This window comes from Dipodomys merriami, unplaced genomic scaffold (genome assembly GCF_024711535.1).
Source record: "Dipodomys merriami isolate MVZ:Mamm:240054 unplaced genomic scaffold, mDipMer1.0.p SCAF_519, whole genome shotgun sequence".
In the NCBI taxonomy this organism is placed as follows: Eukaryota; Metazoa; Chordata; class Mammalia; order Rodentia; family Heteromyidae; genus Dipodomys; species Dipodomys merriami.
This window is the reverse complement of record NW_027206090.1, coordinates 28550-54019: the sequence shown is the minus strand read 5'-3', so window position 1 is coordinate 54019 and position 25470 is coordinate 28550. Positions and strand designations below refer to the sequence as shown.

At 69.5% G+C, this 25470-nt stretch overlaps 4 protein-coding genes across 4 annotated transcripts; 1 reads left to right on the top strand and 3 right to left on the bottom strand.

The window, feature by feature from the left end:
- Positions 1-3343: 3343 nt before the first annotated feature.
- On the bottom strand, positions 3344-8217 carry LOC138810979 (AP-1 complex subunit mu-1). Its single transcript, XM_069998418.1, has 11 exons — positions 8077-8217; positions 7392-7548; positions 7239-7306; positions 6613-6743; positions 6159-6306; positions 5596-5722; positions 5359-5501; positions 5211-5282; positions 4985-5143; positions 3545-3746; positions 3344-3461 (listed from the first exon to the last, which is right to left on the bottom strand). Exons 1-11 carry the CDS (start codon positions 8116-8118, stop codon positions 3439-3441), a joined length of 1272 nt encoding a protein of 423 aa, XP_069854519.1. The 5' UTR covers positions 8119-8217; the 3' UTR covers positions 3344-3438.
- A 1120-nt stretch (positions 8218-9337) lies between these two features.
- LOC138810978 (protein FAM32A) lies at positions 9338-13421 on the bottom strand. Its single transcript, XM_069998417.1, has 4 exons — positions 13288-13421; positions 13055-13196; positions 10752-10805; positions 9338-10651 (listed from the first exon to the last, which is right to left on the bottom strand). Exons 1-4 carry the CDS (start codon positions 13362-13364, stop codon positions 10583-10585), a joined length of 342 nt encoding a protein of 113 aa, XP_069854518.1. The 5' UTR covers positions 13365-13421; the 3' UTR covers positions 9338-10582.
- A 4835-nt stretch (positions 13422-18256) lies between these two features.
- On the top strand, positions 18257-20110 carry LOC138811013 (calcium and integrin-binding family member 3). The gene is made up of 3 exons (XM_069998491.1): positions 18257-19123; positions 19487-19682; positions 20014-20110. Exons 1-3 carry the CDS (start codon positions 19033-19035, stop codon positions 20033-20035), a joined length of 309 nt encoding a protein of 102 aa, XP_069854592.1. The 5' UTR covers positions 18257-19032; the 3' UTR covers positions 20036-20110.
- Positions 20111-21980: 1870 nt separating this feature from the next.
- On the bottom strand, positions 21981-24506 carry LOC138811015 (hematopoietic SH2 domain-containing protein-like). The gene is made up of 4 exons (XM_069998494.1): positions 24372-24506; positions 23507-23789; positions 23085-23174; positions 21981-22323 (listed from the first exon to the last, which is right to left on the bottom strand). Exons 2-4 carry the CDS (start codon positions 23635-23637, stop codon positions 21981-21983), a joined length of 564 nt encoding a protein of 187 aa, XP_069854595.1. The 5' UTR covers positions 23638-23789; positions 24372-24506.
- Between the last annotated feature and the right edge of the window lie 964 nt (positions 24507-25470).

Sequence of the window (25470 nt, the reverse complement as noted above, 5' to 3'; positions counted from 1 at the left end):
GGCGCCGCGACCACGCCCCGCACCCGCTCGCACCTGCCCACAGGTGCGCGCTCAGCACCGCGGCCCGGGCCTGCGGCCCCGCCCCTCCACGGCCCCGCCCCCACCGCCCGGCCCCGCCCCTCCACCGCCCGGCCCCGCCCCTCCACCGCCCGGCCCCTCCACGGCCCCGCCCCCACCGCCCGGCCCCGCCCCTCCACCGCCCGGCCCCTCCACCGCCCGGCCCCTCCACGGCCCCGCCCCCCACCGCCCGGCCCCTCCACGGCCCCGCCCCCACCGCCCGGCCCCGCCCCTCCACCGCCCGGCCCCTCCACGGCCCCGCCCCTCCACCGCCCGGCCCCTCCACGGCCCCGCCCTACACCGCCCGGCCCCGCCCCTCCACCGCCCCGCCCCTCCACGGCCCGGCCCCGCCCCTCCACCGCCCAGCCCCTCCACCGCCCGGCCCCTCCACCGCCCGGCCCCTCCACCGCCCGGCCCGCCCCGCCCCTCCACCGCCCGGCCCCTCCACGGCCCAGCCCCTCCACCGCCCGGCCCGGCCCCGCCCCTCCACCGCCCGGCCCCTCCACCGCCCGGCCCCTCCACCGCCCGGCCCGCCCCGCCCCTCCACCGCCCGGCCCCTCCACGGCCCAGCCCCTCCACCTCCCGGCCCGCCCCGCCCCTCCACCGCCCGGCCCCTCCACGGCCCAGCCCCTCCACCGCCCGGCCCGGCCCCGCCCCTCCACCGCCCGGCTCGCCCCACCCCTCCACCGCCCGGCCCCGCCCCTCCACCGCCCGGCCCGCCCCGCCCCTCCACCGCCCGGCCCGCCCCGCCCCTCCACCGCCCGGCCCCGCCCCCCTCCACCGCCCGGCCCCCGCCCCCCTCCACCGCCCGGCCCCGCCCTCCGCCACGGCCCCGCCCCTCCACGGCCCGGCCCCTCCACGGCCCAGCTCCTCCAGCACCCGGCCCCGCCCTCCGCCACGGCCCGGCCCCTCCACCGCCGACCCCGCCCTCCGCCACCACCCCTGACCCCGCCCCTTTGCCGCCAGACCCCGCCCTCCGCCGTCAGGCCCCGCCCCCACCCGTCCGGTCTAACCCCAGTCCCCGCACACGCGCACCTGCGGGCCGGGCCTGGCGCCGTGGCAAAAGTGGGGGTGCGGTGGACCTGGGTTCGAGTCTGGGCCCCGGGCGTGCGGCCTCAGGCAGCCGCTGTCTCCGCGCCGCGCCGGGCTCGGAGCGTCGGGCTCGGCGGCCGCCAAGGCCCGCGGAGGAGGGGTGCGGGGGCCCGGGGTCGCGGGGGCCCGGCCGGTTGTGGCAGTTTTTCCGTGCCAGTCCCGGGCTCGAACCCGGGCCCGGTCTCCGCTTTGCCCCCGAGGCTGCGCGGTGGCCCGCGGGCCACCGCGCCGCCTCCAGCGTTTTGCTGTTCCACTGGAGTCCCCGGCCCGAGCCTCCGCGCGCCGCCGGGCCCGAGGCCACGCGGGCTTCGGACGTGGGAAGCCCCATGTGCGGAGCCCGCGGGACTTGAGACCAGACCCAAGCGGGGCTGAGGGGAAACTGAGGCCCCGCACGGCGAGGCCGGGCCGGGACGCAGCGGTTTACATAGCGGCTCCCGGAATGTCCGCCGCGGCGGGGCGCCCGGGCCCAAGGTGTTTCCTGCGATAGCGGCGGGCCGGGGAGGCGGGGCCGGGGTCTGCGGAGGCGGGGCCGGGGAGGCGGGTCTGGGGGCGGGGCCGGAGAGGCGGAGTCGGGTCTGGGGGCGGGGCCGGGGCCTGCGGAGGCGGGTCTGGGGTCTGCGGAAGCGGGGCCGGAGTCTGCGGAAGCGGGGCCGGGGAGGCGGGTCTGGGGGCGGGGCCGGAGTCTGCGGAGGCGGGTCTGGGGGCGGGGCCGGAGTCTGCGGAGGCGGGTCTGGGGCGGGGCCGGAGAGGCGGAGTCGGGTCTGGGGGCGGGGCCGGAGAGGCGGAGGCGGGTCTGGGGCTGGAGAGGCGGAGGCGGGTCTGGGGCTGGAGAGGCGGAGGCGGGTCTGGGGGTGGGGAGGCGGAGGCGGGTCTGGGGCTGGAGAGGCGGAGGCGGGTCTGGGGGCGGGGCCGGAGAGGCGGAGTCGGGTCTGGGGGCGGGGCCGGAGAGGCGGAGGCGGGTCTGAGGGCGGGGCCGGAGGCGGGTCTGGGGCAGGGCCGGAGAGGCGGAGTCGGGTCTGGGGGCGGGGCCGGAGAGGCGGAGGCGGGTCTGGGGGCGGGGAGGGGCGGGCCGAGGCCCGCAGCAGAAGGCTCTGCTGACAGAGCGGCGCGGGTCCGCCTCCCCGCGACGCCCCCGCTGGATCCCGACCCCCGCACCCCCGCACCCCGCGCCCGCCTTATGTTCAGCGAGGCCCGCGCCGCCGCCCTCTCGCTCGCGTGGGTTGGGGCCCGGGGCCCGCGGCCCGCGGCGGAGTCCGGGCTGGCGACCCGACCTCAGTGCCCCGCAGAAAGCCCTCGGTAGCGCCGCGGCTCAGGGACGGCGCCGGCCCCGCACTGAGGGAACGCGAGGGCAGGGACGGCGCGGCGGGGTCGCCGCCCGAGGGGGCGGGCGGGCGGGCGGGCGGGCGGGTTCTGGCGGCGATGGCCGCTGCGGGCTGCAGCCCTCGAGGTGAGAACGCGTCCGCGGCCGCGCGCGCCCTCTGGCGGCCACGGCGGGCTCGGCGGCTCCCGGGGCCAGGGCGACGCCACTTGACCGGAGTCGGGGCGGGGTCGAGCTCGGCCCGGCGGCCTCGGTAAGGCCGGTGCTCTACCGCCGGGCCGCGGCCCCCTCGGGCTCTCGCTGGCTCCTCGGCGCCGCCGGGCTGGCTCCGGCTCCGGCCTCCCGGGCGGCCGGGGTGGCGGCCTGAGCCGCGGGGCCGCGGTGGGGCGCGCGGGGCGGGCGCAGGCGATGGAGGCGCAGGCGGAGGCGGTGAACGTGTTTAATGCGGGCGCTGCCCGGCGGACGCGCCCCTCGGGCCGGGGCCGGGGCACACTGCTGCGGCCGGGGCCGGGGCCGGGGCACACTGCTGCGGCCGGGGCTGGGGCCGGGGCCGGGGCCGGGGCCGGGGCACACTGCTGCGGCCGGGGCTGGGGCCGGGGCCGGGGCCGGGGCCGGGGCACACTGCTGCGGCCGGGGCTGGGGCCGGGGCCGGGGCCGGGGCCGGGGCACACTGCTGCGGCCGGGGCCGGGGCCGGGGCCGGGGCCGGGGCCGGGGCCGGGGCCGGGGCACGGGCAGCCACGGCCGGCGCCATGCTCCCCTCGCGGGGCCGGGCCCCGAGCCACCAAGCCCACCAAGCGCTGGTTGGCGGCGGGCTGGGGTGCGGGACGCTGGGTGGGAGGGCGACATGGCAACAAACGCACAGAGGCAAGGCGGGGACCCCAAGGGGACCCCGAGCCCGCGAGGTCCGAGGCGGCCCCAGGAGCGCGGGGCCGCGGCGTCCGCAGCGCGGTGGAGGCAGGCGTCGGGCAGCTCACTGCGTGCGGAGCTGGTAATCTGGGGGGCGAGGTCACGGGGTCACAGGGGCCCAAGGGCGGGGGGGGGGGACCCTCCCCGCGCACCCCGGCCCCGCCGCTCACCTCCGTTCTGGGTGATGTAGCGCACCCAGGGCAGCGCCTGGTAGCCGCTCTTCTCGATGATCTTCAGGTAGCGCACCTGGATGCCCGACGTGGTGAAGTAGGGGATCTCGAACTTGACGCTGATGGGCGGCTTCCCCTCCTTGTCCTCCGCCTCCACGCTGGGCAGCCCGAAGTGGGCGCGCATCAGGTACTCCTTGCCACCCTGCGGTCGGGGAGTCAGAGCGGGGGGCAGGTGTGTGTGTGTGTGGGGGGAGGGCGGGTGTGTGTGTGGGGAGGGTGTGTGTGGGGCGGGTGTGTGGAGGGCAGGGTGTGTGTGGGGAGGGTGTGTGTGGGGGGAGGGCGGGGTGTGTGTGTGGAGGGCAGGGTGTGTGTGGGGGGAGGGCGGGTGTGTGTGTGGGGAGGGTGTGTGTGGGGCGGGTGTGTGGAGGGCAGGGTGTGTGTGGGGAGGGTGTGTGTGGGGGGAGGGCAGGGTGTGTGTGTGGAGGGCAGGGTGTGTGTGTGGGGAGGGCGGGGTGTGTGTGTGGGGAGGGCGGGTGTGTGTGTGGAGGGTGGGTGTGTGTGTGGGGGGAGAGCGGGTGTGTGTATGTGTGTGGGGAGGGCGGGTGTGTGGGGGGGAGGGCAGGGGTGTGTGTGGGGAGGGCGGGTGTGGGGGGGAGGGCGGGGGTGTGTGTGGGGAGGGCGGGGTGTGTGTGTGTGTGTGTGGAGGGCAGGGTGTGTGTGTGGGGAGGGCGGGGTGTGTGTGTGTGTGTGTGGAGGGCAGGGTGTGTGTGTGTGGAGGGCATGGGTGTGTGGGGAGGGCGGGTGTGTGTGTGGGGGAGGGCGGGGGTGTGTGTGGGGAGGGCATGGGTGTGTGGGGAGGGCGGGTGTGTGTGGGGGGGAGGGCGGGGGTGTGTGTGGGGGAGGGCGGGGGTGTGTGTGGGGAGGGCGGGTGTGGGGGGGGAGGGCGGTGTGTGTGAGTGGAGGGCAGGGTGTGTGTGTGGGGAGGGCGGGGGTGTGTGTGGGGGGGGAGGGTGTGTGTGTGTATGTGTGTGTGGAGGGCAGGGTGTGTGTGTGGGGAGGGCAGGGGTGTGTGTGGAGGGCAGGGTGTGTGTGTGGGAGGGCGGGTGTGTGTGTGGGGGGAGGGCAGGGTGTGTGTGTGGGGAGGGCGGGGTGTGTGTGTGTGTGTGTGGAGGGCAGGGTGTGTGTGTGGGGAGGGCATGGGTGTGTGTGGGGAGGGCGGGTGTGTGTGGGGGGGAGGGCGGGGGTGTGTGTGGGGAGGGCAGGGGTGTGTGTGGAGGGCAGGGTGTGTGTGTGGGGAGGGCGGGTGTGTGTGGGGGGGGAGGGCGGGTGTGTGTGTGGGGAGGGCAGGGGTGTGTGTGTGGGGGGGAGGGTGTGTGTGTGTATGTGTGTGGGGAGGGCGGGGGTGTGTGTGTGGGGGGAGGGCGGGCTGCGGAGCCTCACCGGGAAGGACTTGATGGACCACACGATGTCGCTGTTCTCCGGGACCCACTTGACACTGCCCACGGTGGTCTTGAACTTGGGCGAGTCGGCGTCGTTGGGCACGGGGATGTGGATCTCCACGTTGTTGGCCGTCGAGCGCCGCTTGAACTGGCTCTTGGCCTGAGGGGAGGGGTGGGGTGAGGCCCGCCCCCCCCGCCCCTCCCCTGCCCGGGTGCGGCCCCCCCACCTTGATCATGTACTCGATGCGGCTGTGCGAGTGCTTCTCGATCACCGACTCGATCCAGATCAGCGGCTTCACCTGCGGAGGCCGGGATGGGGCTTTGCGTTGCTGCGGAGGAGAAACCGAGGCGCGGGCGGGGGCGCGGGGCACTCACGTGCGTGTTGAGGCGGTAGGACATGAGCTCGAACTCGCCGTCCGGCGGGATGAAGGAGATGGTGCGGTCGTTCTCGAAGCGCGAGAGCCTCACGCACTGATGGAACTTCACGTCCTCCAGCTCCACCGACTTGCTCTTGCCGCCTGGGGACGGGAGGGCGGGGTCAGGGCCGGCCCCGCCCCGGCGCAGAGCCCCGCCCCAGGCCCCGCCCCGCCGGCCCCGCCGCCCGGGACTCACGGCCCGTGTTGTCGAACAGGACCTTGTCGTTGAGGCCCAGCCGCAGCTCGGGCATGCCCGACAGGAACACCCGCATCTTGATGGAGCCCACGATCTCGCTGCGCAGCACGTTGCCGTTGGCACTGACCTGGGGCGCAGGCACGGGAAGCCGGCCGTGTCTGCCGCGGAGTGGGGCTCAAGGGCGCCGCGGAGCGAGGGGTCGGCCTGGGCCCGGACCCCGCGAGTGGACAGCCCACGGGCCGGGCCCGAGCGGCGCAGCTGGGAACGAGTGGCCCCGGGGCGCGCGCCTGCAGCCCCAGCTACCGAGGACCGCGGCTCACAGCCAGCCCGGGCAGGGAAGACGGTTAACCCATGAGCCGCAAAGCGCTGCGCGGGCGCCTGGCTGCGGTGGTGGAGCACCAGGACCTGAGTTCAGGCCCCAGGACCGGCAAACACGTAAACAAACCGAGCCAATAAACAAACACCACAAAGGGTCACGCGGGAGCAGCACACCAGCGCCTCGGGACCGAGCCCACGCGAGCTTACACCAGGCCGGCCGAGCCCGCGCGCGCGCAGAGGCCTACCAGGAGGTTGACAGACTCGATGACGTCGAGGAACACCTCGTTCTTGCGGTACTTGATGCCCTCGGAGCGCCAGGACACGGCGTTGGTGACGGTGGCGGGCGGCCGCGGCGCCCCAGTCTCCAGCTTGTGGCCCTCCTGGGTGATGTACCTGCGGGTGGGCGGCCAGGGTCAGGAGCGGCGGGCTGGGGCCGGGGTCGGGGCGGCCGGGGTCGGGGCAGCGGGCTGGGGCCGGGGTCGGGGCGGCGGGCTGGGGCCGGGGTCGGGGCGGCCGGGGTCAGGAGCGGCGGGCTGGGGCCGGGGTCGGGGCGGCCGGGGTCGGGGCAGCGGGCTGGGGCCAGGGTCAGGAGCGGCGGGCTGGGGCCGGGGTCGGGGCGGCCGGGGTCAGGAGCGGCGGGCTGGGGCCGGGGTCGGGGCGGCCGGGGTCGGGGCAGCGGGCTGGGGCCGGGGCACTCACTCCTGCAGGATCTTGCTGTCGGTGGTCTGCGGGTACCCGAAGTCCATGAGCTCGTCCAGCAGCTCGTAGATGATGACAAAGTTGTCGCGGATGCTCTCCTCCTCCAGCTCCTTGAAGTACTCGGAGAACACCTGCGCACGCAGCGCCCTCAGCTCGGCCCGGACGGTCCCGCCGCGTCCACGCGCGCAGGGCCCCCCCGCCCGCCCCGCCGCGTCCACGCGCGCAGGGCCCCCCGCCCCGCCCCGCCCCGCCCCGCCGCGTCCACGCGCGCAGGGCCCCCCGCCCCGCCCCGCCCCGTCCACGCGCGCAGGGCCCCCCGCCCCGCCCCGTCCACGCGCGCAGGGCCCCCCGCCCCGCCCCGCCGCGTCCACGCGCGCAGGGCCCCCCGCCCCGCCGCGTCCACGCGCGCAGGGCCCCCCGCCCCGCCGCGTCCACGCGCGCAGGGCCCCCCGCCCGCCCCGCCCCGCCCCGCCGCGTCCACGCGCGCAGGGCCCCCCGCCCCGCCCCGCCCCGCCGCGTCCACGCGCGCAGGGCCCCCCGCCCCACCCCGTCCACGCGCGCAGGGCCCCCCGCCCCGCCCCGTCCACGCGCGCAGGGCCCCCCGCCCCGCCCCGCCGGCCGCTCACCTGCACCACCTTGTAAAGGAAGGAGAAGACCAGAGACACGCACGCGTTCTTCTTGGACGTGGCCACCACTGCGCCAAGGTCAAGGAGCCTTCTGGCCGCCCCGCGTGGCCCCCAGGCCGCCCCGCCCCGCCCCGCCCCGCCCCGCGCGGATGCGGTAGAGGTTGTTGTGCTTGATCCACATGAAGCGCACGGCGCCGTGCGCCAGGATCGGCGAGAGCGCGCCCTCCTCCTCCTTCTCCATGAGCGACGGCATGAAGTGCTCCACCTCCGCCATGTCCACGTCCCCGCGGTAGTTCCGGCAGATCAGCACCTGCGGGCGGCGCCGGCGGGTTCCACGGCGTCCCCCGCCGGCCCCGCCCGCAACCCCAGCTTCGGGAGGCCGAGGCGAGGCCGGCGGTTCGCAGCCGGCCCGCGCGGGAACGCCCGCGCCCCGCGGGAGCCGGGAGCGGCGCCGCGGCTCGGGTCGGCGCGCAGGCCCCGGGTTCGAGCCCAGCCCCGCACACGCCCCGGCGGTGCGGCCCGGCCCGGGCCCCCGCCACGCCCGCCCGCCCGCCCGGAGACCGGCCGGCCCTCCGAGGTTACAGTGCGACGGGAGGGCCGCGGGCCCGCCGCGGGTCAAAGGTCGCGGGGTCCCCGGCGCCCGCCCGGGGCTTCCGGCCCTCCCCCAGCCCCGACCTAGGCACGCGGGGAGGGGCGGGGCGGGGCGGTCGCCTAGCGACAGCGGCGGCGCTGCCTAGCAACGGGGCGCGCCCCCGGGCGGCCGCGGCCCCGGGACGGTCCCCGCGAGCCCCGGGCCTGCGCCGCCGCCCGGCGACGCGCGGGGCGGGGGCTGCCGTACCTTGCCCTTCAGGTCCAGCACGTAGACGGCGCTGGCGGACATGGCGGCGGCGGGGGACCCCGGCGGCGGCCGAGAGCGGCGGCGGCGGCGCGGACTGCCTGCCGGGCGCTGAGCGAGGCCGGGCGCGCCCCGCGACACCTCGCCGGCACTTCCGGTTCGGAGAGCGGCGCGCGGACCGTTATGTCCGGCTGGGGCGGGGCCCAGGCGACGCGCCTGCGCGAGGCCGCCGGCACGCAGGCGCAGTGCGCCCGCTCCGCTGGCATCCCGGAAGTGGATTCGGGGGGGCGGGGAGGAGTCGACGGGGCCTGCGCAGCCCGAGCCCCGGCCGCGGCGGCAGCGCGGACCGCGGCGAGCCTGGGGCGGGGCCGCCGGCGCCAGGCCGCGAGTCACCGGTGCGGGGCCTGGCCCCCGCGCGTGGGCCCTGGACGTGAGGAGCGCGGCCCCGCCGCAGCCTCGCGAACGGCGGCCGGGGCGTGGCGCCCCGACTCCCAGCTCCCCTGCGTGGGAGGCGGCCGCCGAGCTGAGGCCGGGCCGGGCCCGCGCAGCCGGCGGCCGGCCCGGGCTCAGCGTCTCGGGACTTTCCTGCCCGGGCTGGCTTTGAACCGCGACCTCCTGAGTAGCGGGTGCCGGGCGCGAGCCACCCGCGCCGGCCACCAATGCGGGCGGCGGAAACGCCTCCCGTGCGCAGGCTCCGGGAGCCCGGAGGCGGCGGCGAGCCCCCCATCGCAGCCGCGGTGGCCGCCCTTTCGCTCGTTCTGCTGGCGTCGCGCGGGCTGCTCAGGGCTAGCCCCGCACCTCGGCTCACCCCGCGCTACCCGCCGTCTTTCCTGCTCAGACCTCAGCCCCTCCTGAGTGGCCAGGGTGACAGGCCTGAGCCGCCCGCAGCCACGGGCCGGGGGTTGCCAGTGTGGAGTGGGGGGGGGGCAGGGGGCAGTCCTGCATGTGATCCCAGCACTCGGGAACCGAGGCGCGAGCGTCTGGGGATTCAGGCCAGCCAGAGCAACACAGCAATCAGCTCAATAATAAAAGCATCAAAATAAACCCTTTTTTTGGGGGGGGGGGTCTGGTCGTGGGGCCTGAACTCTGGGCCTGGGCGCTGTCCCTCAGCTCTTCAGCTCAAGGCAAGCGCTCTACCACTGAGCCACCTTCCCAGCCCCTCAAAATGAACTCTTCTAATCAGAGTATGGAGCGGCCACCCTTAAGCCCAAACGGTTCCAAACCCAAAATAGGATGCAAACAATTACACACCATGAAAGCCTCATGACAATTAAAAAATATATCTCATTACACATATGCACATATTCAATATGCAAATATCCCAAACTCAAAGGGTGTACAGTACAGAAGACCAGTCCCAAGCACCTGCCATCTCCCTTAGGTGCCTACCACAGAACAGCTCCACCAGGAGGCAGGCAGTGGCTCATGTCTGTAATGCCAGCCTCTCAGGAGCCTGAGATCTGAGGATCGTGGTTCAAAGCAAGCACAGGCAGGAAAATCTGAGAGACCCTTATTTGCAATAACCACCAGAAAACTGAAAGTGGAGCTACGGCTCAAAGTGGTAGAGCACTGGCCTTGCCCAAAATAGCCCAGGGAGTTGCACACACAGGTTCAGCACCACACCGCGTGGTGGACAGTACTTGGTGGCCTTCTGGAAGCTCTGGCAGGCTTTATTATGCAGGTTACACACAGCCTGAGGCTTTATCCGGGGCCGCTGACTGGTTCAGGGTCTGTCAGCAGCAGGTGCAGTCCCGCCACACGGTAGCTGGAGGCCCTCAAAGACCCCGGTCGTCCAGGGCTGGGCCCAGGCCCCGAGCATCACCTGCTCTGACTCTCTCTGTCCTCTCGGTGTCCTGTCACTGTCTTCAGGCCAGGAAGCCACGCGACCCCACACAGCGGGCAGCTGCGTGCATACTGGGCCTGGGTCGCGGGTGGCTGGTGGCTCGGCCGCGGTCCTCACCCCCCTGATCCCTGCATCAGGGAGGTCCGTCATGGCGGTGATGGGCAGGGAAGGGCCAGCCCTTGTCTTGGGTGGCAGCTCTGCCCGCGGGCTGCCTGTGGGAGCCTGGGCGGGGAGTCACACGTTGGTGGGAAGTGGTCGGTGGGGGTGGTCTTGGAGGCCGCCCGTGGAGGAGGCCTGTGAGAGTCTCCTTTTCACCTGGCGGGCAGCTCACTGGGCCTCTTCACAGGATCCCACCTCAAAAGGACCCTTCAGGCGGGTAAGGCCAGCTTTCCCCTGAGAACTGCCAAGGGCTCTTTCAGATCCCGAAGCCTCGATGGAAAGGGGTGTGTAGGATGGAGGCTGGGAATCTGGGAGGGAGGGGTGCAGGATGGAGGCCAGGAGTCTGAGAGGGAGCGGTGTAGGATGGAGGCTGGGAGTCTGGAGGAGGATGGGAGGGAGGGGTGTGGGATGGAGGCCGGGAGTCTGGAGGAGGCTGGGCAGTGGGGAATGGGAGGGAGGGGTGCAGGAGTCTGAAGGAGGCTGGGCGGCTGGGAGTGGACGGCCGCTCTACTTGGTCCAGCTGACTTTGGGGATGTCGTAGTGCTCGGTCAGAGTGTCCAGGTGTCTGTTGAAGTCCTGGGAAGCAGGAAGCAGCAGGGCTGGCATCAGGAGGGCGCCCACCCCCCTCCCCAGGGGCCCCCATAGCCCAGGGGCCCTGGCTTTGCCCCCACCTCACCTCCACTCTCTGTTTGTGGGTTTTCGATGCTTTCTTCAGGATCCTCTCCATTTGCTGCAGAGAGAAGACAGAAGATGGGGGTGGGGAGATGAGCAGATGGGCCTGGGAGCTGGAAGCCATGGAAAGCCCGGTCAGTGGAGGGCTGGCTGTCCACCAGGCCTGCCCTCCAGCAGACGGCTTGGTGCCCTTTGCCCCCAGCTGTGGGCAGCAGAAAGAGCAGCAACAGGGCCTTAGGCTGATGGCCCTGCCCGAAGACTGGCAGGACACCCCAAGCCCACGGCCCCAGCAGACAGCAGGGGGGGGGACGGGGCTGCAGCCACTGATGCCATCTGTCTGTCAGTGGTGCTGCCCGGGAGGGCCAGTGAATGCTTCACTAGGGACTAAACCCACCCACACGTGGGACCTGTGGGGGGGAGGGGCAAACAGCCCTCTCGTTGCCATCACAGGCTCTGCGCACACTGTGGGTTATTTCAGGACGGCCACACACGACCGATCACCTGCCACAGACAACTGTGGGTCCAAACCTGCTGGGAAACACCAGCAGGGACAACAGGGCTCTGCGCCGCACACACCAGGCCCAACTCCGCTTCACCCATGCACGCCACCTGCCTTCAGGCAGCCCCGGCCACCCTGCGAGCCTGGTGAGCACCAGCATGGAAAGCAATACAGAGAAGCCCTCAGGAGGCACGGGGGCCGACGTGTCCGGCAACGCCACACAGCCCGTGCAGGCTGCAAAGGCTGAACAGAGGGGAGACTCGGTGGCCAAAGGCCCCACTGGACCCCAGGGGTGTAGACGAACCCTAGCAAGACCTGGCGCTGTGGCTCAGCCTACCTTCCTTCCTGAGGAGGCTAAGAGTAACCAACCTCAGATCCCAGCTGGCCCTACAGACACTCAACTCCCATTAGCCGGCAAAAAGCTGAGGTGCAGGTGTGGTTCAAACAGCAGGGTTAAAAAGAGCAAAGCAAAAGCTTGAGCGCCTGAGTTCAATCCCCAATACCAGCACCAGAAAAATAAAGAAAAAAAAAAAAGCTTTACAGAGATTATCTCAATGTAGAATTTAACAAAAATATTAAAGGGGCTGGGAAGCCTGGTGCCGGTGGCTCATGCCTGTCATCCCAGCTACTCAGGAGGCTGAGATGTGAGGATCACCATTCAAAGCCAGCCCAGGCAGGTAAGTCCATGAGACTCAACTCCATAAACCACCAGAAAACGAAGTGGCACTGTGGCTCAAGTGGTAGAGCGCTAGCCTTGAGCTGAAGAGCTGAGGGACAGTGCCCAGGCCCAGAGTTCAAGCCCCACGACCGACTCCCCAACCCCCCCCCCAAAAAAATCTGTAATTCTATCTACTCAACAGAATGAGATTATCCCAAGCAGGGCGCCACTGGCTCACGCCTGTAATCCCATCTACTGACAAGGCTGAGATCTGAGGATCTCGGTTGAAAGTCAGCCCAAGGAAGACACAGTCGGCAAGGCCCTTATCTCCAATGAAGCACCAAGAACAAGGTGGAAGTAGAGCTGTGTGGTTCCAGTGGTAGGGCGCCCGCCAGCCTTGACTAAAAACACCCAGGCCCTGAGCTCAAACCCCAGGAGACAGACAGACAGACACGCACGCCCACAAACCGAAGCCACCACCCGAAGTCACACAGGGAAACTGAGGCCCGGCGAACACAGACAGGCGATGCCCGCCAACGGACCGCAGCCCCGGCCCCCCCAGGCTGTCCCGGGTCTTGGGGTCCCCTCGGGGCGTCCGGTTTCCGGGCCCCGCGCCGTCCCCGCCCGCCCCCGCCGCCCCGCGCCGGCCCCGCCCGCCCCGCGCCGTCCCCGCCCGCCCCGCCCACCCCTCCGCCCCGCGCCGGCCCCGCCGCCCCGCCCACCCCTCCGCCCCGCGCCGGCCCCGCCGCCCCGCCCACCCCTCCGCCCCGCGCCGGCCCCGCCACCCCGCCCACCCCTCCGCCCCGCGCCGGCCCCGCCGTCCCGCCCACCCCCGCCGCCCCGCGCCGGCCCCGCCCACCCCTCCACCCCGCGCCGCCCCGCGCCGGCCCCGCCGCCCCGCGCCGGCCCCGCCCACCCCTCCGCCCCGCCCCGCCCCGCCCACCCCTCCGCCCCGCGCCGCCCCGCCCACCCCGCCGCCCCGCGCCGGCCCCGCCCACCCCTCCACCCCGCGCCGCCCCGCCCACCCCTCCGCCCCGCGCCGCCCCGCGCCGCCCCGCGCCGCCCCGCGCCGCCCCGCGCCGCCCCGCGCCGCCCCGCGCCGCCCCGCGCCGCCCCGCGCCGCCCCGCGCCGCCCCGCGCCGCCCCGCACCCGCTTCTCCTGCATCTTCTCGAAGGCCGCCTGCGCCGGCGTCCGCGGGTCCGGGCCGCGCCGCTTCTCCTCCTCGCTCTTCTTGCTGGAGCCCATGGCTTCGAGAAGCTTCGCCGTGTCCTTGTCCTTCTTCTTCTTCTTCCTGGGAGCGAGAGAGAGGCGGGGCCGAGCGGGTCAGGGGCCGCGGCGCGGGCCCCGAGGGCCGAGGGGACGGAGGGGGCCGCGGGCCTCACCGCTTGGTCACGCCGACCTCGGCGCCGCCCTTCAGCCTCAGCGGCCCCTTCTGCACCTGCTCGTACGCCGCCGCCATGGCGCCGCGCTGCCAGGCCCGACCCGCGACGACTCCGCGCTTCTTCCGGTTTGCGGACGCTATTTGTGCCGGAGCGCCCGCCCCCGCTGCTTCCTGATTGGCCCGCCTAGACGTCCCGCCAGGCTGCTGCCACACTTCCTTTGGGGGCGTGGTCGACGCCGCACCGTGGCTCCGGCCACACTTCCTGTCCGGACTCCCACTTCCGCTTTCTCCCCGCTCAGGCCAGGGGTTATCCGTTTCTTTTTCTTTTAATTGCTGAGCAGGCTGAGACCTGAGGACCGCGGTTCAAAGCCAGCTCGGGCAGGAAAGGCCGCGAGACGCTTATCTCCACTGAACCACCAGAAAGTTGGAGACTGAGCCGCTGGCTCAGGTGGTCGAGCACCAGCCTTGGGTGCAAAAGCTCAGGGCGGCACGCGGGCCTTCAGTTCAAGGCCCAGCGCACCATTGGCACAAAGAAGTAGAACAAAGACGGCTGGGAAGGTGGCTCCGTGGTGGAGCGCTCGCCTGGCATGCATGAGGCCCTGGGTTCGATTCCTCAGCACCACATAAGCAGGAAAAACTGGAAGTGGCGCTGTGGCTCTTGAGCTGAAGAGCTGAGGGACAGCGCCCAGGCCCAGAGTTCAGGCAGGCCCCACGACTGACAAAAAGAAGAAAAGAAACTCTGGGGGTGGTGTGTGGCTAAGTAGTAGAGCATCTGTCCAGCAAATTCAGGGGCCTTGAGTTCAGAGCGCAACACCGTGAAGAGAGAGAAGAAAGATTACCCGGTCAGGCAGAGGCCTCATTCTGGAGACGTGGGTGGAAGGTGCTGGAATGTACCCTGGGCCTTAGTGATTCCAATCAAGTTTCCTAGGCCTGAAGCCCAGACCCCAGGACTCCACCAGCTGCTTTCCCTGTGAGAAATCGATGAAATCATTGAAGGATGTGTGGAAAGCAGTTTTGGGGATTGAGATGAGGGGAAGAGAACAGAAGTGCTTTGGGGGTGAGGCGTTAGGACTGTGGGGACCGCTCTAAAGAACACTGTAATGCAAGACAAAGTGGCGATTATCTAAAACACACTCTCACTGACATGTTTACATACCTACGGGCACCTCCACCGTCAAGATCTAGAACATTCCATCGCCCTTCTTCATTCCTGGCTCAGCTTTGCCCCCCCCTTCCACCCCCAGGTCCCTGGACAGCTCCTGACCTGTTCTGATTGGTCTGGACTTTCCTGTCTGAGCCGGACGTGTGAGATGCTTCTGGTGGGTGTGACGATGGGGCATTCATTGTGTGGAGAAAGCCATCCTGTGTATCCACCCACCTGCTGACAGACTCCGGGCTCTTGTCCAGTTTGGAGCCGCTCGGAGTGGAGCCGCGGTGAGCTTCACTGAGTCCTGTTCATCCATCCTCCAGGGGTCAGGAAGACACTGCCAAGCTCGCTGGGGATGGTGGCACAGGCCCGTAATCCCAGGGCTTGAGAGGCTGAAGCAGGAGGATGGCAAGTTCCAGGCCAGCGGCACAGCCACACCTCTCCAACAGAAGGGAGCAGAAGTGAGAGGGCAGAGTGACGGCCATTCCCGGCCTGGCCAGCAGGGGGCACCAAGCGACTGCCTCCTGCCGGGACCTGAGGCCCGGTGGACTGAGACTGAGGGTTGGGGCCTGGGGACAAGCCCGGTGCCCGGCTTTGGGTAGGTGGGAGGGGAACCCCGCTGCAGGGCCCCACAGCGGGCGCTTGGGCTCCAGAGGTCATCTCCGCTGCCCAGGAGGCCCAGATCTGAGGATCACAGTTCAAAGCCAAGCTGGGCAGCAAAGTCTAGGAGAGTCTTATCTCCCACCAGCCACCAAAAAGCCAGAAGGGGTGCTGTGGTTCAAGTGGTAGTGTGCCAGCTTTGAACTGACAAAAGCTCAGGGACAGTGCCCAGGCCGGATGTGCGGCCCCCTCCCCAGGGCCACACAGCGCCGAGTGGCTCACCGCCCAGGCCAGTCCCCCAAGGGCTGGGGCCTGGAGTCTCGCAGGATCTAGGGGTCACTTTGGTGCCCTCCCCTCCCCAGCCGGAGATACCTGCACACTTTTGCCCAGAGGGCTTGCCTGTAACCTGAGCCCGGGCAGCAGGGGGTGAGGCGGGTGCGGCCGGGCTGCAGGGCTGCCCAGTGCAGTGCTGTGCACGAGGCCAAGGTGGCCGGCATGGGCGGCACGCAGAGCGTGTTCACCGCAGCGCAACTGGAGGAGTACCAGGTGTGGTGGCCTGGCCGGGGGCCCCGCAGGGGGACAGCACCCCCGGATCTGTGTGTGCGGCCAGCCTGAGGTCCCCACCGAGTGCTGAGTGGACCCAGGGCGTGGGGGGGATGGTGGCGGGGACCGTGAACCCCAACTCCAGAGCCAGGTCCGGGTTTGGCCGACATTTCTCCCCACAGGACTGCACCTTCTTCACCAAGAAGGAGATCATGCGGTGAGTCTGTGTCTCGGGGGCCGGGAGAGGGGGATGTCTTCCTCCCACCTCGGCCTCCAGCAGGCTGGGATTGCAGGCGTGTGCCAAGGCGCCCGATCTGAGTAGTGATTTGACAGGGCCCAAGAAGGCAAGGCCTCACGGAGGTGGAGCGCTGGGCCGGGAAGGGGGGGCAGGGAGGGCCGCGCCACGGCCTTCACGCTGTGGAAGGCACCGGGCCTTTCTCCCAGGATGGCCGGGAGCCATGGTGGGTAGAGAGCCAGGAGAGGCCTGAGCCCAGCCCTGGGCAGGGTGGCGCCGCGACAGGGGGGCTTGCAGCCTGTGAGGGTCCCTGGCGTGGGTCCTGCGAGGTGGACACCCTCGGCCTGCGGGCCTTTGTTTAGAGACCTCGACCCATGAACTCACAGCTGTGAAACCCAAGCTGGCAGGCTGGGGGAGGCAGGGCGGGCAGGTGCGGCCGGTGGGCAGAGAGCATTGATTATTGATGGGCACACGCTTGGCCGGGCAGCACCATTGTGTGTGGGGGACAGTTGACCGGGTCACCCTGGCCATCACGATCAGGTTACTGCCAGGGAAACTGAGGCAAGACAAGCTGACCTCGGGTCAGGCGTCACGGGCAGAGCCTTCCCCCCACCAGATCCAAGGCTGGACCTTGGTCCGTTGTCAGACAGGGAAACCAAGTCACCTAATCAGCCACTCAGAAGCTGAAATTTAGGGAGCTTGAGGGAACCAGAATTCAGGACTGACTGAGGTTCTAGATCCTTCTCTCAAGGGCTTAGATACCATGTCCTCCAGAAGCTCCCATTGCCCTGATAGATTGGGAATCTCAAAGTCTTCTGAGATGGCTCAGCCCGGCCCAAGACAGCTGCCAGTGGGACTCCACCGGTCACATAGGAGCTGTGCTTCCAGTGCTTCTTTTTTTTTTTTTTTTTTTTTTTGTTGGTCGTGGGGCTTGAACTCTGGGCCTGGGCGCTGTCCCTCAGCTCTTCAGCTCAAGGCGAGCGCTCTACCACTTGAGCTACAGCGCCACTTCCGGTTTTCTGGTGGTTTTATTGGAGATAGGAGTCTCACGGTCTCTCCTGCCCGGGCTGGCTTTGAACCTCGATCCTCAGATCTCAGCCTCCTGAGTAGCTAGGATTACAGGCGTGAGCCACCAGCGCCCGGCCTTCCAGTGCTTCTTAAAACACTTTCCATGTTTACTTTTTTTTTTTTTTTTGTGAGTGGTGGGGCTTGAACGTGGTGCCTGGGCGCTGTCCCTGAGCTCTTCTTGCTTAAGGCTGGTGCCCTACCACTTGAGTCACAGCACCACTTCTAGTTTTCTGGTGGTTTATTAGAGATCATAGTTTCACAGACTTTCCTGCCCAGGCTGGCTTTGAACTATGATCCTCAGATCTCAGCCTCCTGAGTAGCTGGGATGACAAACAAGAATATCACCAAGTCCTGTGGCTCCTGATGTAACCTAGGGAGGGGAGGGCGGCGTCGGGATGGAAAGGGGAGGGTGGGTCCCTCGCCAGAAGGTGGCAGCTCTGCCCCTTCCCACTCTCCCTGCAGGCTCTTCTACCGCTACCAGGACCTGGCCCCACAGCTCGTGCCCCTGGACTACACCAGCGGCCCCCGCGTGAAGGTGCCGTACGAGCTCATTGGGAGCATGCCAGAGCTGAAGGTATGTCCACATCACAGGCCGGGCGCAACCACAGAGTAGAGATGACGTCCCATCGCAGCCCTGTGAGGGTCCTGCGGCCATTCCACCTCACAGATGGTTCAAGCACACAGCCACGGAGAACAAGGCTGAAATGAACAGGCAGGAGGGAGGCCGGGCACCTGGGCTCACGCTTGTAATCCCAACCACTCAGGAGGCTGAGATCTGAGGATTGAAGTTTGAAGCCAGCCCCAGCAAGAAAGTCCATGAGATTCTTTTTTTTTTTTTTTTTTTTTTGGTCAGTTGTGGGGTCTGAACTCTGGGCCTGGGTGCTGTCCCTCAGCTCTTCATCTCAAGGCTAGCGCTCTACCACTTGAGCCACAGCACCATTTCAGGGTTTTCTTTGTATATGGTGCTGAGGAATGGAACCCCGGGCCTCATGCATGCAAGGCAAGCACTCTACCACAGAGCCACCTTCCCAGCCCCTCACTTCGGATTTTCTGGTGGTTTATTGGAGATAAGAGTCTCACGGACTTTCCTGCCCGGGCTGGCTTTGAACTGTGATCCTCAGCTCTCAGCCTCCTGAGTAGCTAGGACGACAGGTGAGCCACTGGTGCCCAGCTCCTGAACTTTGTATCTCCAATTAACTTCCAAGAAAAGTCAGAAATGGAGCTGTGACTCAAGTGGTAGAGCTAAGGCTCAGACATGGCGCCCAGGCCCCGATGGAGCCCCAGGACTGCCATGCACACAGGAAAGAGCTTGTACTTTTGGTGCTGATGCCCTTAGTGTTTCTGACGCGTGGTTACGGATCTGAGGATGAGGACAGGCCCCTGGGCTGGTTGCACTTTATTGTGAATGATGAAAAGCTCACTGACGGGGAGCTGAATGGATTGGGATGCCAGAAACCAAGTAAAAGTCCAGGCCCACAGCCAGTGTCCGTGCGGCTGGAGCCAGGGCCTCCATGTGGGCTCAGGACTCTCCTGCACCTCCCAGCTCCTCTCAGGACAAGGCTTCCCGCTCAGGCAGCCTCTGATTGGTCAGTCTGAGTCATGTATCCATCCACGAGCCAATCACAGATAGAAAATGAATGAGTCGCTCTGGTTGGTCCCTTTGAGAAACATGTCGTTTTAAGAGCCAATCACAAGTACCGGGTGAGGATCGCTGATGGGTCAGTTTGAGTCACATGCCCATCCAAGAGCCAATCACAGTAGACAGGTGAATGAGAAGCTCTGATTGGTCACTTTGGCTCGTGCGCCTATCTGAAAGCCAATCAGCAGTAAGCAGCCGACTCAGTGATGAGCCCCTTGGAGAAGCTCGTTCCTTCCAGGAGCCAATCACATGTGCCAGGTGAGCGCTTATGTGTGCTCGATCAGTGGTCACGTGCCAGCCAGGAGCCAATCACAGCGAGCAGGTGAGTGACTCACTGTGATTGGGTCACCTGCTCACCGGAGCCCCCACACCGGGCAGGGACCTCGGGGCGGGCCGGGCTCAGCGCTGGGGCTGAGGGGCCCAGGCGGGCGCACAGCCGGGTCCTTCCGGTCCCCAGGACAACCCCTTCCGCCAGAGGATCGCCCAGGTCTTCTCCGAGGAGGGCGACGGTCACATGACCCTGGACGACTTCCTGGACATGTTCTCTGTGATGAGCGAGATGGCGCCCCGGGACCTGAAGGCCTACTACGCTTTCAGAATCTACGGTGGGCAAGGGGGGGGGCTGGTGTCCGTGGCTCCCCCAAGTCCCTGGTGCCCCGCGCCCCCGCGCCCTCTGGGCATCCTGCCCCGCGCTCAGCCCTTCCGGCGGGGCCTCGCCCCCGGGGCCGGGTGCCACCGCACACGACCGCACCCCAGCCCCGAGTCTTTCTCCTAGGAAGCCCGAAGGGCTGGGAAGGTGGCTCAGTGGTAGAGCGCTTGCCTCGCATGCATGAGGCCCTGGGTTCGAGTCCTCAGCACCACATAAGCAGAAAAAGCCGGCAGTGGCGCTGTGGCTCAAGTGGGACAGCAGCAGGCTAGCAAGGGGGTCCGGGTTCGATCCCCAGCCCGGCCTCCCGTGTGCTCCACAGACTTCAACGACGACGACTACATCTGCGCGGGGGACCTGGAGCAGACGGTGCGGAGGCTGACGCGGGGCGAGCTGAGCCCTGAGGAGGTGCGGCTGGTGTGCGAGAAGGTTCTGGACGAGGCTGATGGGGACCACGACGGGCGGCTGTCGCTGGAGGACTTCCAGAACATGATCCTGCGGGCGCCCGACTTCCTCAGGTGACGCTGAGTGCGCTGGGGGCAGCCCCCCCAGATCCCGCTGCACCCCACATCCGCTCACGCACCCGGAGCCAGCCCCCAGATCCCGCTGCACCCCACATCCGCTCACGCACCCGGAGCCAGCCCCCAGATCCCGCTGCACCCCACATCCGCTCGCGCACCCGCAGCCAGCCCCCAGGCCCCCAGATCCCGCTGCACCCTGTGTGGCCTCCGGGAAAGGGCCTGGCGGGGCTGGCTCCGCCCCCTGCCACCCCATCCTGGGAGGGGTCTGAGCAGGACGACGGAGGGGCGGCCTCGGTGTGCGGTGACCACTCCGCTCCTGTGTCCACAGCACCTTCCACATCCGCATCTGACGCCCACGAGGAGAGGCCGGGCCGGGGAGACTCAGAATAAACAGTCACACCTGCTGGCTGGCTGGGCGCTCTGTCTGTCCGTCCATCCCTCCTTCCACCCACCCCTGCCCCCCCCCCCCGGGAAGTTTTGATCCTCCCTTCTCGGCCTCCCCAGCGCTGGGAACTTTTTTTTTTTTTTTTTTTTTGGGTCCGGTCGTGGGGCCTGAACTCTGGGCCTGGGCGCTGTCCCTCAGCTCTTCAGCTCAAGGCCAGCGCTCTACCACTTGAGCCACAGCGCCACTTCCGGCTTTTTTGCTTATGTGGTGCTGAGGATTCGAACCCAGGGCTTCAGGCATGCAAGGCAAGCGCTCTACCACTGAGCCACCTTTCCAGCCTGGGAACTTTTTTTTTTTATCTTAAATCTAAAACAGATGCGATCGCAGCCCGCGGCGTGGCCGGGACCGTGGCGGGGCCTCCGCATCCGGGGAACTGGGGGAGCCCCGCACCCCACCCCGCCTGAGCGCGACTGAGACCCTCAAAGCTGGCGGGAGTGAGGGGCCCCGGCTGCAGCCGCCCCTCCAGGCTGCGGGGTGGAGGCGCTCACGGAAGTCAGGGAACAGCCGCCCCGCCCCCCGCATCGGGGAGGCGCCAGGACCCCCACACCCGGGGATCCCCACATCCGCGCGGTTCGTGGAGCAGGGCGGCGTCTGTGCGGGAGCTCGCTCCCGGCGCACCCCACACGCCGGCCCCGCGACCCGCACGCTGCCCCCGCACCCACCAGAGCACCGCCCAGCGTGGGAATCACGCGTGGACACGCACTCCAGGCACCAGGGCTGAGTCGCGGTCTTGTTTTCATCTGCGGGGCGGACAATGAATGCGCCAGGGCTGGGTCGGGCCAGCGGAGTTCCGGGCGCGGGGCGCGGGGTCGCTGCGCTGACCCGGGGCGGCCGACGTCACCGCCCCGCGTGCGGCACGGGCGCGGCCGCCTCGTAGCCGGGGGCGAAGGGCGGCGGGCGCCGGTACTCCTCGGGGAGCGGGGCCTCCGGGGGCCGCGGCCCGGGCGCGGGGTTGGACCAGGCCCGGGCCAGCGCGCGCTGCCAGCGGCTGACCGCCGCGCCCACCTCGCTCCAGCTGCGGGTCCTGGCGGCGGCGCGGCCGGGGTTCGCGGCCCCCCGCGGGCGTGGGGGCCCCGCGCCGTCCGGCCAGGCCCCCGAGCCCCGGGGCGGCGGCGGGGCGGTGGGCGCGGGGCGGCTCCCGCCCGCCTCGGACGGCACCCGCAGGCTCCGCCACAGCGTCCGCCTGCTCCGCGCCAGGGCGCCTTGCGGGGGGCCGGGGGACGAGGGCTCCAACCGCGGAGGGCTCGCCGCTGGCGTCCGGGGACCCTGAAACGGAAGAGGGGGCTGGGGGCCTCGGTCACCCTCGAGATGGGGCGGGGCTCCCAGCCTGACCCCGCAGCCGTGCGTCCCCCGGCCCCGGGCCGGGCATGGCGCCCCGGCGAGGCTGGCGAACTCCCGGGCTGCGCCGTAGACCCGTGCGGGTGCCGGCACCCCGCGCCTACCTCCTCGGGCCCCGGGGCAGGGATGCCCGCGGACAGCGCGCGCCACTGCAGGAGGAGGTCGGCGTAGTCGGCGTGTGCGGCGTCCTCCTGCAGGGGAGCGGGGGTCAGCTCCGCAGGGGGAGGCGGGGGGACCCCACCGCCGGGGGGAGTCGGATTGCACTCCCCACCCGGGAGGGCCGGGGCCTAGGCCACGCCCACCGAGCCTTATAGGGAGATACGCCCCGCCCAACTCCCGGTCTCCTAGGGAGACGAGCCCGCCCCCACTGGATCTGAGGCCCGCCTGCCCATGGAGTCTCATAGGGACTGTAAGTTCCGCCCACAGATGGGCCTCAAACAGGCCACACCCACCGGGCCTTGTAGGGCATATAGGCCCCGCCCAAAGCTTGGGCCTCACGCTCGCCAGCCCACCTAGTGGTATAGGGGAGGTCCCGCCCACTGCCGGGCCTCAGGCAGGCCACGCCCACCCGTCCCTGCCGCCAGGTAAGTCCTACCCACCGCCGCTCGGGCCGGCCACGCCCTCTGAGCCTCAGCCCTGGAGCCGTGGTCCGGGGCGGGGAGGGGGGAGACGGGGGCGAGTGGGGTCAGGAGGGAGGGGCAGGCCTCGGTGAGTAGGTCCCCGTGGGGCCGCAGCGGGGTCCGCCGGTGGTGGGTGACCAGGGCGTCCAGCGAGGCGTGGGCCTCCCCGTCGGGGCCGGAGACGCGGCCGTCGTCCAGCATCTTCACCATGAAGTGGCGGCAGCAGCCCGGGGCTCTGCGGGGGCACGCGGGGCGGGGGTCGCGTCCACGCCGGGCTGCCCGCTGCCCCCCGTGTCCCGGCTGCCATGCCTCAGTTTCCCCGTGTGACACTGCCACCCCGAGCTGCTCCCCGGGGAGACGGTGGCTGCCCGTGGCTCGGTCCCCAGAGCCGGCTTTCCGGGCCCGATGGTCCTCAGTTTACCTAACTGCCAGATGCGGGGTTTGGCCTTGGCCCAGAGGTGACAGATGAGGAGGATCGCAGCCAGAGGCCGGCCTGCTCGGTCTGCTCCCCGGCCCGGGTCTCTCCACATCAGTGCTGGGGAGACTGTGCGGCTGGGGAGGAGGCCTGGGGCCCCCCCGCCCCGCCCGGCCCCTGCCCCGCCCAGGTCACCCAAGCCCCGCCCACCCCAGTTCACCCTAGCCCCGCCCATCCCAGTTCACCCTAGCCCCGCCCACCCCAGTTCACCCTAGCCCCGCCCAGGTCACCCAAGCCCCGCCCATCCCAGTTCACCCTAGCCCCGCCCATCCCAGTTCACCCTAGCCCCGCCCATCCCAGTTCACCCTAGCCCCGCCCCGCCCCGCCCAGTTCACCCTAGCCCCGCCCCGCCCAGTTCACCCTAGCCCCGCCCCACTCCGCCCAGTTCACCCTAGCCCCGCCCCACTCCGCCCAGTTCACCCTAGCCCCGCCCCACTCCACCCAGTTCACCCTAGCCCCGCCCCGCCCAGTTCACCCTAGCCCCGCCCCACTCACCCTAGCCCCGCCCAGCCCAGCCTTACCTGCAGGAGAGAGTGTAGCCCACGTGGCTGTGGCTGACCCGGATGAGGAAGGACCCCGCGGGCAGGGGCTCCAGCAGCTTCTCCGCGGCCCTAGAAAGGCGCCCACAGCGAGGAGATGCGGGGTCCAGTCGCCCCCCCCCGCCCGGCCTCGGAGGCTGTGGGGCGGGGGAGCACAGGCCTTCGCACCAAGGAAGTCACAAGCCCAGATGGAAGGGGACACCCGCCCGAGGGTGACCTTTCACCTCCTAAATGCCTCCAGTCCCGCACTGGTGGGCTGGGGGCAAGGGGCGACAGTGGATTGGAGCTGGGCACTGCTGCTCCCGCCCGTCATCCCAGCGACTCAGGGTTCGAAGCCAGCCCGGGCAGGACAGTCCGTGGGACCACCAGGAGACCGGAAGTGGCGCTGTGGGGGGGGGGCTCACTCTCGGGAGATGGTCCCGTGGAACCACTCGGGGATCCCCTCGGCGGTCAGCTGGGCCACCTGCGTGCGCACGAACCAGTCCAGCCGTGGGGGCAGCGGCGGGGGTGGCCGGGGTGGCTTCCCGGCTTCCATCACGGGCGCCTCCTGCGGGCCGGGAGTCACGCGCGGCCCCGGGCGGGACGCCGCACACGGTGCCCCAGGGCTGGGGCTCGGCCGAGCCGGGCTGGGCCGCCTGCAATCCCGGAGTCCCAGGCCTCGCCAGGGGCTTTGCAGCGAGGCCTTGTCTCAAAGGAAAAAACAAGAACAAGGTTTCTGAAGGTGGCGGAGGCCACGGGCACGAAGGAGGCCACGGTTTGATTGAATCCATGGCCTCCAGCCGCCTCCTCCCTGGGAGAGGCGGTGGCGAGGCAACGAGGCCTGGGTCTGGTCGGGGGCCACAAAGCCCCAGAGGGAGGAAAACAAACCCAGGGTCGGGGCTGGGAAGGTGGCTCAGCGGTAGAGCGCTCGCCTCGCACGCATGAGGCCCTGGGGTCCATTCCTCAGCCCCCCATAAGCAGAAAAAGCTGGACGTGAGTGGCGCTGTGGCTCAAGTGGTAGAGCGCGAGCCTTGAGCAAAAGCAGCTCAGGGACAGTGCCCCGGCCCTGAGTTCAAGCCCCAGGACAAAAACCCACAGGGGGGGCCAGGCCCGCACAGCTCCCTCCTGCTGCCTTCCTCGCTGGGCTTCCTTTGGGGAACTATTTGAGGTGGGGTGCACTGTGACCCCAAGCTGGCCTCAACTCTCCAGCCTCTGGCCTGCGATTATAGTAATGTCCTCTCCGCCCCAGCCACCCCTGCTCCCCGGGCCCCCCAGGCCGAGCCTGTGTACCTGGAGGTGCTGGGCGCTGGGTTTCGATTCTGGGGGTGAACGTCAGCAGCACAGCCACTTCCTGGGGTGCAGGTGAGGCCGGGGCAGGGCCAGAGCCCAGACCTTGATGGCGTGCCCACGTGTCCTGGATGCCAGCAGACGGGAGCCCGCGGGTGACCCCAACACCCAGGGCATCGCAACCACCCCCCCAGCCCAACTGCAGGATCTTGCGCCCGCGGGCGGGGCCCAGGCACCCACAAGCAAGCCACTTCCTCCTCCGCCCAGTGGGGCAGGGTAACCCCGGGGGACTCAGCCCTGCCCCCCCCCCCCCCCCCCCCCCCCCCCCCGCGAGCATGAGGTTGAGTCTCAGCCTCTCGGGGCTCTGGTTCGGCACCCCTGAATCTAGCAGGCTGGCATTTTCTTCATGCTCCTCTTCCATGCGGGGTTTGAACTCAGGGCCTTGCCGCACCTCCGGCGGCCGCTCCCCCTTCCAGCCTTGTCTCTAAATTGTGTCCCAGGATGACAGACCTGCGCTACCGTGCCCGTGTCTTTGTCCAGATGGGGGTCCTGTAAAGGTTACCAAGGCTGGCCTTGAACTGCAGTGCTCACATCAGCCGTCCGAGCAGCTGGGGTGACAGCTGTGAGCTTAGATCCCCAGCTCTGTCAGAAGCCTCTGGGCTGTGGGCTCACCCAGTAGGTTTGGGCTCGCCTTGGGTGCCTGGGGAGGGGCTGGAAGGGGAGGGGACACTCACCTCCCAAAGGGCCAGTGGCCACAGCAACCGGATCTGCTCTGCTGTTCTGTGAGCATCCCACTCATCCATTCATTCACTAACTCAGTGTCTCGTTTATCCGCTCTTGGCTCACTCATCCATCCAGTCTATCATCCGGTCACTCATTCAATCTCCTGAGTTCATTCACCAACTCTCATCCACTGACTCAAATGATTCATTCACCTGCAGGGCAGGGCAAACCCGCTGGAGAAGACACTGTTAGAAGCCAGAGGAGGGAAACAAGCCGGGCCTGGGGGTCACACCTGTAATAGCAGGCCCGCAGAGGCTGAGGGTTGTGAGGGGATCTGTGGGTTCCAAAGACCTGGAATGCCAGTTGTTTGACTCTCAGA

Coding starts and splice junctions, on each gene's coding strand:
- LOC138810979 (XM_069998418.1), bottom strand. CDS start 8,118: ATGTCCGCCAGCGCCGTCTACGTGCTGGACCTGAAGGGCAAG. Junction 5,502..5,595: donor CCTGTTCGACAACACGGGCC/GTGAGTCCCGGG, acceptor TCCCGTCCCCAG/GCGGCAAGAGCAAGTCGGTG. Junction 3,747..4,984: donor GGTCCATCAAGTCCTTCCCG/GTGAGGCTCCGC, acceptor CCCCGACCGCAG/GGTGGCAAGGAGTACCTGAT.
- LOC138810978 (XM_069998417.1), bottom strand. CDS start 13,364: ATGGCGGCGGCGTACGAGCAGGTGCAGAAGGGGCCGCTGAGGCTGAAG. Junction 13,197..13,287: donor GAGGTCGGCGTGACCAAGCG/GTGAGGCCCGCG, acceptor TCTCGCTCCCAG/GAAGAAGAAGAAGAAGGACA. Junction 10,652..10,751: donor CCCACAAACAGAGAGTGGAG/GTGAGGTGGGGG, acceptor CCTGCTTCCCAG/GACTTCAACAGACACCTGGA.
- LOC138811013 (XM_069998491.1), top strand. CDS start 19,033: ATGACCCTGGACGACTTCCTGGACATGTTCTCTGTGATGAGCGAGATG. Junction 19,124..19,486: donor CTACGCTTTCAGAATCTACG/GTGGGCAAGGGG, acceptor TGTGCTCCACAG/ACTTCAACGACGACGACTAC. Junction 19,683..20,013: donor CGGGCGCCCGACTTCCTCAG/GTGACGCTGAGT, acceptor CTGTGTCCACAG/CACCTTCCACATCCGCATCT.
- LOC138811015 (XM_069998494.1), bottom strand. CDS start 23,637: ATGGAAGCCGGGAAGCCACCCCGGCCACCCCCGCCGCTGCCCCCACGG. Junction 23,175..23,506: donor CACGGGACCATCTCCCGAGA/GTGAGCCCCCCC, acceptor GCGCCTTTCTAG/GGCCGCGGAGAAGCTGCTGG. Junction 22,324..23,084: donor GGCTACACTCTCTCCTGCAG/GTAAGGCTGGGC, acceptor GTGCCCCCGCAG/AGCCCCGGGCTGCTGCCGCC.